Raw genomic sequence first — 13,280 nt, 5'->3', positions numbered from 1 at the left:
TTTACAAGATGATCTATAGAAAGTGTAATTATGACTGAATGGCCTTTTAAGGCGGCCATTCAAGGTTACATTTTGTTATACTTTTTTTTTTCCAATTACGATTGATTTTCCCATTGGTTCAAACTTTTAAGAGATCTGACCAATAAATCACACAATTGGGTTCAATTCAATTTGGATCAATTAATGTGTAGAGTATAAGCCAACTCGAGTATAAGCCAACCCCCAACTTTTACAAAATGATCGACTCGAGTACCAGCCGAGGGTAGGAAATGGAGTGTATGCCCCTCGCCAGGGCGGAAGCAGTATGTGTTGGGGATGACTGCCCCGTTTTATACAATATAGATAATAAAGATGAGCTGTGATGGCTGTGTGTGTCCCCTCGTGACCTTTACAAAGGACCCAAATCATAAATGTCAAAATAGCAGGGATCATTCAATTACTAAAAAAGAAAAAAAAAAAACATAGCACATATTCCTAATTAGAATAACCTATTGCTAAATTGCAACCTGTGTGATTCTATTCCCCACTACCTTCAATTCTGCCCTGTCCACAATGGCCTCAATTCACTAAGGTTATCTCCTGTCTTTAATAACATTTGTAGAGTTATCACCATGGTGATAAGGCATGTAGTATTCAGGAAACGTTTTACCTCAGGCAAACCTAAAGTTAACTCTTCTGTCTTTAAGTTAAGGAGAGATTTCTAAAGTTAACTCTTCAATACTTAAAATAACTCCAGAATTCTGAAGTTAAAGACTTTTTCTACTGAGTTTTCTCCTAGGAGATATTTTCACTGCTTGTCAGAAAATGCATTTTAAACCACTAGCAAGCAAGAAAATACTCAAAATCATTTTGATAGTATTTTTCCACAAACTTTTAGGTACTTTTTCAATTTTGAGGTGCTTAAAAGTTATTTTGAAGAGAATATGTGTGAAGGATTGCGGAAAAGCCGCCGCGTGCTCTGACGGCGCGGCGGCTAGTTCCGCGTTCAGCCCGGCGGTTTCTGCGCGGCGACATGTGTCTGATGTGGTTCAGCCTTCCTGTGCACATAGGCTGAGGAATACGCGTGCGCGCGCCGAGAGGCAGAAGGTTTATGGGAAGCAGAAAGGGGTCAGCTGACTCTACTGGTCAGCTGATCCCAGAACGAACGGCGGTTGGCTGAAGGGGACTGGGCGGCACTGATCTACGCTGCACTATATAGCTGCTTGTCCTTCAGTCTCACGTTTTCTGCCGTTGCGAATGCTTATGTGTTAGCACACAGACCACAGTCAGATCCTACAGTGTGTTAAGAGCCAGGTGGACCTGGGGATTCCCACTGAGCTAGATTACTCTTGTGGCTTTACGGTTATGCTTTAGACCAGTTCCAGGGTGTTGTGACTATGGACCTCACACCCAAGACTAGGATACTGTGTCAGTTCTATGTTATGCTTTAGACCAGTTCCAGGGTGTTGTGACTACGGACCTCACACCCAAGACTAGGATACTGTGTCAGTTCTATGTTATGCTTTAGACCAGTTCCAGGGTGTTGTGACTACGGACCTCACACCCAAGACTAGGATACTGTGTCAGTTCTATGTTATGCTTTAGACCAGTTCCAGGGTGTTGTGACTACGGACCTCACACCCAAGACTAGGATACTGTGTCAGTTCTATGTTATGCTTTAGACCAGTTCCAGGGTGTTGTGACTACGGACCTCACGCCCAAGACTAGGATACTGTGTCAGTTCTATGTTATGCTTTAGACCAGTTCCAGGGTGTTGTGACTACGGACCTCACACCCAAGACTAGGATACTGTGTCAGTTCTATGTTATGCTTTAGACCAGTTCCAGGGTGTTGTGACTACGGACCTCACACCCAAGACTAGGATACTATGTCATTCCTATGTTATGCTCTAGACTAGTTCCAGGGTGTTGTGACTACGGACCTCACACCCAAGACTAGGATACTGTGTCAATTCTATGTTATGCTCTAGACTAGTTCCAGGGTGTTGTGATCACGGACCTCACACCCAGAGCTAGGATTGTATTGTATGTGTATTTGCCTTAGCCCGGTTCCAGGGCATAGAGAATAGGCCCTCACACCTAGTTAGGGCAAGTCTGTTCATATTAGCAGCAGGGCTTCCTGCAACCCAGCCTGGGTCCCTCTCCTAGGAAGTCCAAGGCTACAGGAATATTCCCCACAGTCAGGGGAGTATTCCTCAAGTCACTCAGGCCACCGGGGTCCCTGGTGGTCTATGCTCAGAGTTGTACTGTTACACCATCCACTCACATTATACTGGTGTCCAGAGGTTAGACATAACCGGATTATTGGTGATACTGCAGATCATCCATAATCTGGTGTATATCTGCATTGTGGGTGATTCTGCAGATCACCAGTAATCAGATTCTCTCTGCGTGTTGACACCCATCGTTACAATATGAAAATTATCTCCTAGGAGATAACTCAGGAGAAGAAGTTAATTGCATATGGGCCCAGCTGTTAATTAACTGCATGTGAAAATAACTACAGAGGAGGTAACTTAACTACAGAGGAGGTAACTCAAGGATTAAAGAGATAAGATAACTCTCTCACTGTGAAAACGTATCTCTACACCTTAATAAGCCAAGATTAATGTGGTGTGGAGGTAAGTTTTCTCTTGCCGTATTATCTTGTATTATGGCCTCAATTCACTAAGATCATGCTGGAGATAACAAGGCAAGAGAAAATGAGAGTTATCTTATCTCTTCATTCCTTAACCTCCTCAGCGGTATGGACGACTATACACGTCCATCACCGCCGGAGGTCGCCGCTCAGGCCCTGCTGGGCCGATTTTGATAAAATAAAAAGCAGCACACGCAGCCGGCATTTTGCCAGCCGCGTGTGCTGCCTGATCGCCGCCGCTCTGCGGCGATCCGCCGCGAGCAGCGGCGAAAGAGGGTCCCCCAGCCGCCCGAGCCCTGCGCAGCCGGAACAAAAGTTCCGGCCAGCGCTAAGGGCTGGATCGGAGGTGGCTGACGTCAGGACGTTGGCTGACGTCCATGACGTCACTCCGCTCGTCGCTATGGCGACGATGTAAGCAAAACAAGGAAGGCTGCTCATTGCGGCCTTCCTTGTTTATTCTGGTCGCCGGAGGCGATCAGAATGACGCTTCCGGAGCGCCCTCTAGTGGTCTTTCATGCAGCCAACTTTCAGTTGGCTGCATGAAACAGTTTTTTTTTTATTTAAAAAAAACCCTCCCGCAGCCGCCCTGGCGATCTTAATAGACCGCCAGGGAGGTTACGTTACCTCCTCTGTAGTTAAGTTACCTCTACTGTAGTTACGTTACCTCCTCTAGTTATTTTCACATGCAATTAATTAACAGCCTGTCTTCAACTTTAGAATTCTGGAGTTATTTTAACCTATTTTGGTTTCTGGACGTAGAAACTACGTCCAGAAACCATGTGCGCTACCGCGCGCCCCCGCGGCCGATCGCGCGCGTGCACGCGCACTCCCGGCCGCGGATTCGGTAGTCAGGGAATCAATGTATCGGACTATGAAGTCCGATCACTGATTCCTCTCCCCCGCTGAAAAAGCGACAGCTTCTCTCGGAAGCTGCGCCTTTTCTGGCCATTCACTGCCTGATGCGCCACTCTAAGCGTGTGTTACGCTTAGAGTGACGTCATGTAAACAAACTCATGGCCGCCATCTTGTGGCCAAAAAGTAATACTACACCTGAAAATAAAAATGAATTAAAATCAACACACATTTACATTATAAATCTATTGTTTACCCCCCACCCTCCCAAATAAAATGTTTACTATAAATAAAAAAAAACATTACAATAAAAAAAAAAAAACATGTAAATATTTACCTAAGGGTCTAAACTTTTTAAATATCAATGTAAAGATGAAATATTTCTATATTTTTTTTATTTTAAACTTGTTAATAGTGATGGATGCAAAATGGAAAAAATGCACCTTTATTTCCAAATAAAATATTGTCGCCATACATTGTGATAGGGACATAATTTTAACGGTGTAATAACCGGGACATATGGGCATATACAATACGTGAGTTTTAATTATGGAGGCATGTATTATTTTAAAACTATAATGGCTGAAAACTAAGAAATAATGAATTTTTCCATTTTTTTCTTATTCTTCCTGTTAAAATGCGTTTACAGTAAAGTGGCTCTTAGCAAAATGTACCCCCCAAAGAAAGCCTAATTGGTGGCGGAAAAAACAAGATATAGATCAGTTCATTGTGATAAGTAGTGATAAAGTTATAGGCTAATGAATGGGAGGTGAACATTTCTCTCGTGAAAACCACGGAACCTGAATGGGTTAAGGATTGATTGCTAGCCTTTTACCGATTGCAACAGCACGGCCCTTTCCATGGAAAACGTGGTGCTCCTTTTCCATCAGCACGATTAGTTTTGCCCAAATTGCACTGATTTTTTTGGTGTGGTTACGTTTCAATTCCCAATACTGCGTGGTGCAATTGCGGCGAGTTGAAAAAGCAGGTTGTGCAATCGCAAATACAGGGCTATTATGCTTGCAAGTGGAAAAGCATCCTAAGTCATATCAGGTATGAAAAAACGATTGCATTTCAAGTTAGCAGAACAGTAATTGTTGTGGTAGTAATTTGCCACCAGTGACCATGTCAGAAGCAGTAGTGTTGTACCATGTTAGCCATGAGTAAAAGCAAGGAGTTTTGAATCAGGATGATACCATTTATTGGCTAACTGACCATATCAGTTAGGCTCAGTCCACACCTGTGCGGATGTAGAGCGGAAACGGAACGTGCATCCGCAAGGAGGAATGCGTTCCATTCATTCTGCTTCCACTTTTGCACAAATACACCCGCATCCGTTCCTTGTCCACAGCGTCGCTACATCGGTCCTTACGCATCGCTGCTCACCTGTCTTGCAGCCGCCGCTGCTCGCCCCACGCTCGGTCTCTTCAGCAGCCCGGGGGCCAGCAGAAGCATGGCACTCCATAGGCTGCAACAGGCCAGAATCCTCATTGGTCCTACATGAACCAATGAGAATTCTCCTTGTTGCTGAGGATTCCCATTGGTCTGCTGCAGCTCAATGGAGAATCCCAAACCACCGGGCAAGTTCAGAATGGACCGAGCCGAGGCGATGGGTGGCGGGACACGTGAGTATTACGTCACAGTGGTGGCGTGAATGCGACGAAAATGGGCGATGCAGCGACTAGCCTAGTGACAGCGTACAGTGCCAGTTCTTATAGGCTTGCATTGGACACGTTTTCCAGTCTGGGAAAAAGTGTCAAATCCGGACTCTCCACAAGGTTTTCTTTCCATGCAACATGGATCCGTGTTTCTGCACGAGTGGAAGCAGGTCCTATTTTTAACATAAGATCCGCTCCCTGCGTTTCTGCAGAGTTTTAAAAACGTATCCCACGGATACGTTTTTAAAAGAAGTGCAAACCGGCCCTAACACAGATGCACAGTATAACAAGAGGTTTGGTCACTGACCTGCTTTCCCTATTTGCACTGCCAGTTTGGTCAATTTGCCCTGGAGGACAGACTTCTCCTTCTTGTGCGAATGTGATTTCTTCTTCTCTTTCTCCTCTCCGTCGCCCCCTTCAGCACTTTTTAAAGGTAGCATCTCCATGGCAGCTGCCCCATCCTGCTGTTTGACTGTAAAAGAGAAAGGAGTGGTTGATGCCAGAAAGAAGCAGAAGACCAGGCCCAGCCTTTCCTCTGACAAGCAGCACTGGAATCCCCACAATTCATACAACACTGACTGAGATCCTGCCACATCACAGATGTCTCATCGCTGGGGTGATAAACCATTCATTATCAGTGAAACGTCTTATTACCAGCAAACATTCGCTGCATCTAACTGATTTACTTGCATAATATTCAGCAAAATCAATTCTAATTTAAAATAGCTGCCATCACTTGTAATTATATTATCCACTTATTGTATGAATATTCCTCACACTCCTTCAATGTTATGTAAAGAAAGAAAGTTACCAAAGCCACTTAGAACCTGTTAGTCCTTCACATGAAGGATGTGTAGTGATTTGTATTCAGAGATCCAAACAGGAGAGAGAGAGAGAGAGAGCGAGATAAGGGGACAAATAGAGAGGCAGTGAGAGAGAGGAAGGAAAAGCGAGAGAGAGAAATATAGAGGCACAGAGAGAGAGAGAACAATGTGTGTGAGAGAGAGAGAGCCCCCCCTTCCCTATGGACTATATATCTCATCCCCCCATACCCCATACCGTCCCTTACATCCTCCACACTCCTATGGACTGTATACCTATATCCTTCCTTTATTCCCACAACCCCCCCCCCCATGTTAATGTTTTGTCTTGCTTTGGCAATGCTAAATGTATTTGGTCCTGGCAATAAAGCTTTTTGGATTTGGAGAGCAATGAGAGAGAGAGAGAGAGAGAGAGAGAAAGAAAGGAACATAGAGAGAGGGAAGCACGGAGAGAGAGGAGGGGACAGAGAGAGAAAGTGCAAAGAGAGGAACATGGACAGAGAGAGAGAGCAGAGAGAGGGGAGCATGGTGAGAGCGGAACATGCAGAGAGAGAAACATGGAAAGGAACATGTAGAGAGACAGGAGATGAGGAGAGAGAGAGGGATAGGGAGACAGAGAAACCGATAGAGGAACGGGAAGTGATAAAAAAAGGGGGGGGGGGAGGGGAGAAACAGACTGGGGTTGGGGGGTGGGATAGATAGATATTTAGAGGATGAATAGTAGACAAAAGATATGAGGGGCATTCAATAGGCAGGTTAAAATTCACAAAAGTATGGTAATCTTAATGTGTGCAGACAGCCCATATTAAGAACACCAGGGTTTATGCAATTTACGTAGTGAGTTAGGCAAATTGCATAACTTGCTTTAAACACACAACGCTTATATACACTAACAGGCAAGTGAGGCTTGTATATAGTGAGTTATGCTATATATACTGCATAAATCGTGGTAATCTTAATGTGCACTACCTCTCGTTATCTCATAGATAAATATTAGACATACAGATAGATGATGGGTAGACAGTAGACAGAAAGATACCATCAAGGCGAGAACAGCAAAGCAGTTGGCACTAGACACTTGATTGGTCAGGAGCTGAGGGATCCGCTGTACAGCTGTGCCTCTGGCAATTCAACGATTCAATGCAATAGAGTAAAGGTAAAGGAAGGTTCTGGGCGCACCAGGCCAGCCTCAAAAGCAAAACACCTGTTTATTTTCTCCCTAGTAACATAGACAGACAGCACAGTGTGAATGGAAGCCGTTTTGCAGGTGTCACCAGCTTCATCAGAGGCCGGAGATAAAGGGACCTTATCCGTGGTCTCTGAAACAGCTGTCAGGCCGTCCACACTGTGCTGTTTATCTTACTGGGAAAGAAATACACAGGTGTTTTCCTTAACCATACTCTAGTAGATAAATAGACTAAAAGATAAATAGAGTAATACATAAGAGATAGATAGAGAGCTAGAAGAAATGCTTGGCATGTGTGTGGTGTTGTGTACGCCTCTGTTATGTGTGCAGTCATTTACCTTTGTTCTGGATGCTGTCCACATTTCCATCTTGCATTTTGCCTACACAGTAAAAGTTGAACAGATAACAGAGAACATAACATGAGACATGAGACCAGACAGAGGAGACGACAGATGAAGCAATACCAGTATACACTGCATAGACACACAGAAGGTTGACACTTCCCCACTACAGCACTTATTCCATTACATCTTTAGCTTTACAGCTACGGTGGTTTTGAAAGAGAGAACCTACTGATGGTGACATCACACTTTATAGGTATTTCAGAATATACTTTATCTGCCAAAAAATGGCCTCTGTGGAAAGATGACCTCTACAGAAGGATGTTGACTATGGACACATTTGGCCCATATGCAATTAACTTTTTCTCCTGAGTTTTCTCCTAGGAGATAATTTTTAATCTTCTATTTAGAATAACTCTTCAGGAATTTGCAATTTAAAAAGTACCAAAAAGTAGGTGGAAGAGTACAATTAAAACTATTTAAAGTATTTTCTTGCTTGCTGGAGATTATAAAGGAATTTCATTAACAAGTTTGAAAATACCACTTAGGAGAAAATGCAGCAGAAAAGGTTAATTGCGTATGGGCCTCTGAACCCATTCCAGGACATCATAACTGCTTCTTTTCATCATCAGTTTCCTATCTAAAGGTACATACACACGTTGGATTTTTCCAAACCACCCGTTGTGTCATCCGCCAAGCGGATCAGTCAGAACCCGTCTTGAATGATCCACCAAGCGGATCAGTCAAAACCCGTCTTATCAGCTGAACGAACGACCGGACACAAGCCCGATTTGACGTCCAAACGGCCGGACGTTCAAACAACCGGTCGTTTGGGAAAATCCGACATGTGTACGAGCCTTAAGCTTCATCAATGGAAAGTGACTTCTCTTCTAAAAGCAATGAGAAAATACTGAGCTTCTGCGCTCTCACCCAGCCTGACAACACTGTACTCAGGAGGACATGCTGGCCCATATGCAATTCACTTTTTCTCCTGAGTTTTCCCCTAAGTTATATTTTCAATACCTGTCATAAAATGCCTGTTGAGCCACCTGCAAGTAAGAAAACACTCAAAATAAATTTGATAGCACTTTTTCATCCTTTTTTGAGTACTATTTCAATTGTAAAATGCAAAAAAGTTAACTTAAAGATAAGATTAGAGTTATCTCCTAGGTGAAAACGTTAACTGCATATGGACCAGAATGTGTTAGCAAGGATTGTTGGCATTCCAAATTAAATTCTGTAATTAAGACTATATTAATGCTGCTAGTGTCTCTTTTTCAAGATACAAAGGAAAAAGAAACCCAACAAATAATCTGTGCACAACGTGTCCAGGAGTGCACGGAGGTGACTATTTTTTGCTTATAGGTTGAAAAAGAAACAATAGCTGTTTCGAAACGTTGGATTTTGAGCAGCATCAATAAAGTTTTGGTTATAGGCTTTACATTTGAAATGCCGACAATTCTTGCTAACACATTGTGAATGTACAGGTATGTCAAGTTCCGTCTGTCTGAGCACCCGACATCCCCAATTGGGCATATGCCAAAAGGTGTACGAAGCAAACCCAATGGTACTGAATGGAGGCAGGGAAACTATGTTTTTAAAAAGAGGGAAGTCTGTTAAAGAGACATTTCTGGCAAATAAAGTATACTTTGTAAATTTCATTTGTGTCAACCTGATGAATAGGCTCATTAACAATGGTAGGAAATCTTTCACAAATCAGTCATTTTCTAGCATAATTTTCCTGGAATATCTTGAATCTTGTCCAATTTAATTGCTACTGTTCCTGACTCCTCCAACCACAGACAAATCTGCTGATGCTGACACATGTGCTCACCATAAATGATTTATCTGCATAAAGTCCCTTTCGATGTCTATGGGCGTAATACTTAGACCTTACTTATCTTCCAGGTAATGCACCTTGACCACGGTGAACATGGACATGTACCCAGCTTCACCTAACATGACAGACAAAATACAAAAAGCAGAAGGCTCCTAGGAATGGATGGTGGGAAAACCGTGATTTGACGTACCATTCACTAAGTTGGCATTTGCATTATCAGTGACGTTTGCCCCTGCCGCCCCATCTGTAGCTGCAGGAGGATGACTGGATGGAAGGGTGGAACCGACTGTGATAAAGAATGAAAAATAACGAAAAAGAAAGCATGAAAACATGACCACACGGTGTGAAAAGAAATCTGTGTACACTAGAATTGTTCAAGAGACCCACAGTGACCCCAGATGTCAACGACGAGACATGGAAGTCACTGTTCAGGATGTTTTTACATTAGACCACAGGCTACTGACAGTATTGGTACTAAATTATGATCTTGAGATACAAAAATAAAATAATGCTGTGCTGAAACTAGAAGCTGCTTAGATTGTTTAAATATCTCCTAGCTGTCAAATTGTTTTTCCAATTGTCCAACTCAAATTCATTGATGGGACTGAATCAGAAAATGTGTGGTCCACTTAGAACACATTTCGTCATTTTTCAGTCCAGTCTGAACACTGGGATGGGGTATGGTCCTCGAGAACTGGCGATGGACAGCCATAGTATAAGTGTTCTATCAACTGTTTTTTGTTAATATGGAATGGACCTCCTGCTCTGCATTCTGAATTTTTGACTTTTCTTCATTCCAATTTTTTTAATCTTCATTTCTCTATGGATTCAGATCCTATAATTATTGTGTTTTGAATATAGTTCTGACTGGTGATCTTTCTCGCTGCCCTCCAGGTGTCCTAGACAAGGTATTCTATTAGTTAGTTTACAAAAAATAAGAAGAAATTGTTCTAATCCAGCCACACTTTGCCAGAAGACTGGAGCAGTGGAGTCAAGTTGAAGAAATTGTTAACACCCTTAACACAGCTAGAGATGGGGCCAGTCCTTCGAGACTGCAGATCCCTTATTACCTTGGAGAGAAAAATTAGGAGCTCTAATATTTCTATCTTTTTGATTTCTTACAGTCAAGATATCGCAAAGGCTGTGGAGGTTGTTAAAAATTGCTTAATATTTTGGAAGGTGGCCAATGTTACTTTAGCTACAGAACTTTTGGTTGGGAAGTAAGCTGTGTACCCAAGCTTATTTCATGATTCGAGCAGCCTTCCTTTTTCCACTTGGTGTTTAAAAATACCTCTTCATTTAAATTTAGAACTATTTTCTGTTGGTGCTGTAAGTTTCCAACTATTTCTTAGTCCATACTTTTTTAGTCACATCCCAGGAATTTCCAGGATGCCAATATATAAACTGTAATACCAGAATTGGGCTTTATGTTATTCACTGTAATATATGTAACAAACAATATATAGGATACACGACTATATGTATTCAACTTTGGGGGTAGTGGCACTTCCTGCATGTGCATGTAGGAAACTGGCATTCCGTGCCATAGAAAGGGTGTTTTTTTTTAAAAGAGGAAGGGTGGTGATCTACAAAGGCAAAGTTTGGGGCCAGAGGTTTATTAGACATTCAGTATAGGCGCTCAACAGCATGGAAGTCTCAGTTTTAGATGGGATGTCATATTTCTGTATAGTTACCTGGACGACAGCTCTGAATATAAGTTTATTATTTTACAGAGCCACGGAGAACCATGGTACATAAGAAATCATTTATAATATTTTGATGACTTCACTTTTTTTTAAGCATTCGTTTTCCCTCAACGGTGGCGTTAACTCATGTTTAGGTCACTCCAGTTCTGATTTTCTAGGCCTTTTCTATTTTCTTGTAACTGACTCATCAATGCAGAGGAAGTTAAAAAAAACAACTTTGTAGTAGTGTGAAAGTTTAACTACAACTTAAGACCATAGAGAGAGAGGCGTCAGTTACTTTTGGCATGTTTGTCTAATCAGTAAAGCGGGGTTGATTTTATTCAGTGTTTTTGCGACCTTTTGCATTCTGATGTGGACCCATAAAAATATAGAGAATGATGTATGTTAGTTGTGCGGATCAGCCTGAGGAGGGTGTGGATTTAATAATGCACACTATGGAGTAGATTTACTAAAATTGTCGAATAACAGAATACACTGGAAGACATAAGTGATCCAGATCACCTACACTCGACTTTTCATTTTTTTTACTCTTACTTTTTTTAAATTAGGTAGCCTGAGTTTGCATCACTCATGTGGTTCATATCAGAATACAGTGGGGTTGCTGAGAGTTAATGAATTAGTGGTTAGGCATCTGCAGAAATATAACTACACCACAGTGAGGACTTTTAATGAGAATTTTTAATAAATCCAGTCTGTTCTGGATTTATTAGGGACCATTCACCCTTATCAATGCAAATTCTGCATCGGATTTCCCGCAGGCATCAATCTGCGTTTGCAATTTCTTTTGAATATTTTTGAAATTAAATTTTATCTGGGTTTTTGTGTGGGTTTGTATGCAAATTTTCCACTTGTGATTTTTCTGTGCGTACCAATGAAGTTAATTTACATGAAAATGTATCTCATTCACTTCTTATCATTGACTAATATTAAATGTGAATTGCGAATTGCACACGGACAAAAAAGATCTGCTGTGTGATTTTTTAAATTGTGAAAGATCACAAAGCGCAGGAAAAAAGCAGGAAGATGCAGAAAAAAATGACGATGCTACTGAAATAGATAACATGTGCAGCAAGCACAATTTTTTGCCCCCTAAGGCGGGAGTCACACTAGAGAAAAACTGCAGCGTTTTTCTGCATTCCAAAAATGTTTGCGGAAACGCGTGTAATGATTGTAATAGTCGTGTGTGGTGCCCCTGCGTTTTCAGGAGGCATCTGCAAACTACATACGGTGTATATGTGTGTGTGTGTGTGTGCGTGCGTGTGTATACATGTGTGTGTGTGTATGTGTGTGTGTGTGTGTGTGTTTCCGTTCTCATTGATATCACAGGCTACTGGGAAAAAAAGGAAGCGATAAAAACGCACTTTAAACACTCAATTGTATTGAAAAATGCTTGCGGGGAATCTTCTACAGTTCCGCACACACAAGTGTGATCCTTCCATAAAAGATAAGTTCCTGCTACTGTTGTGTGCCAATAGCTTCAGTAGTGAAACCTCTAATTCACTATGCTGTTAGCAATCCTGTATTTTGATACAAATGACACAAACTCACCTAACAGCAGCCACATTTCTACAACCCAGTTCGGGTTTGCTGGATCCCTCATCTATCTCCAGTGTTCCCCAACCTTATCAAACCAACCCCTATACATCTCTACGCACATCCTGAATGCTAGTCTACGGAGCGGTGGAATGTCCATATATGTACCTGGTAGACTGGCTCCATCCTGCTTGTTCATTCCTGTATGATGATGATTAAAACAAAACAAGAAGGAGATGTTAAACATGCAGAGATGTTTCATGACAATCAGTGGTGACACAATGGCAGCAAATAAGAGATGAAGGTGATTGAATGGTGACTCATCCCCCTGTATGTCACCTACTACTGTCTAGCACTGATGGAGGGATTCCCACGGTGTTACACACAAGACAACAACTCGGTGAGACGTAACAGTGCAACATCAAGTCTCTGCACGAAGCACAAACCTTTCTTGTCCTTCTTTTCATCCTCCATTTCGCTTGCCCCTAACAGGGTGAAGATTATTCCGGTCTGGGAATTCACCCCCACGGCCGTGACAAGCATTCTTCCTGAACCCTCCATCACATGAGTCCCTAGACAAGAATAAATCGGTGTCGGTAAGACAGGACAGTATGGTTTTGAATTAATCAATGCTGTCAGTGTGTTAAAATGGTATTATACTCAAATTTCATCTATGGTCTAAAGCAGTGTTTTTCAACATTTTATT

At 42.2% G+C, this 13,280-nt stretch overlaps 1 protein-coding gene across 17 annotated transcripts in view; it reads right to left on the bottom strand.

Moving 5' to 3' along the window:
- The window catches only part of ATP2B2 (ATPase plasma membrane Ca2+ transporting 2), a 386,993-nt gene that overhangs the window by 68,951 nt on the left and 304,762 nt on the right, over positions 1-13,280 (bottom strand). For 13 of the 17 annotated variants that reach the window (XM_068252864.1, XM_068252865.1, XM_068252867.1 and 10 more), the window contains 5 exons: positions 13,021-13,146; positions 12,743-12,775; positions 9,526-9,621; positions 7,493-7,534; positions 5,455-5,619 (listed from right to left, as the gene is read on the bottom strand). In XM_068252864.1, coding sequence (XP_068108965.1) covers positions 5,455-5,619; positions 7,493-7,534; positions 9,526-9,621; positions 12,743-12,775; positions 13,021-13,146 — 462 coding nt within the window. The remainder of the gene's footprint in view (positions 1-5,454; positions 5,620-7,492; positions 7,535-9,525; positions 9,622-12,742; positions 12,776-13,020; positions 13,147-13,280) is intronic. The other 4 variants (XM_068252873.1, XM_068252876.1, XM_068252875.1 and 1 more) reach the window with 2 other exon arrangements.

This window comes from Hyperolius riggenbachi, chromosome 9 (assembly GCF_040937935.1).
Source record: "Hyperolius riggenbachi isolate aHypRig1 chromosome 9, aHypRig1.pri, whole genome shotgun sequence".
Taxonomy (NCBI): domain Eukaryota; kingdom Metazoa; phylum Chordata; class Amphibia; order Anura; family Hyperoliidae; genus Hyperolius; species Hyperolius riggenbachi.
This window is presented reverse-complemented; position numbering and strand designations above follow the sequence as displayed.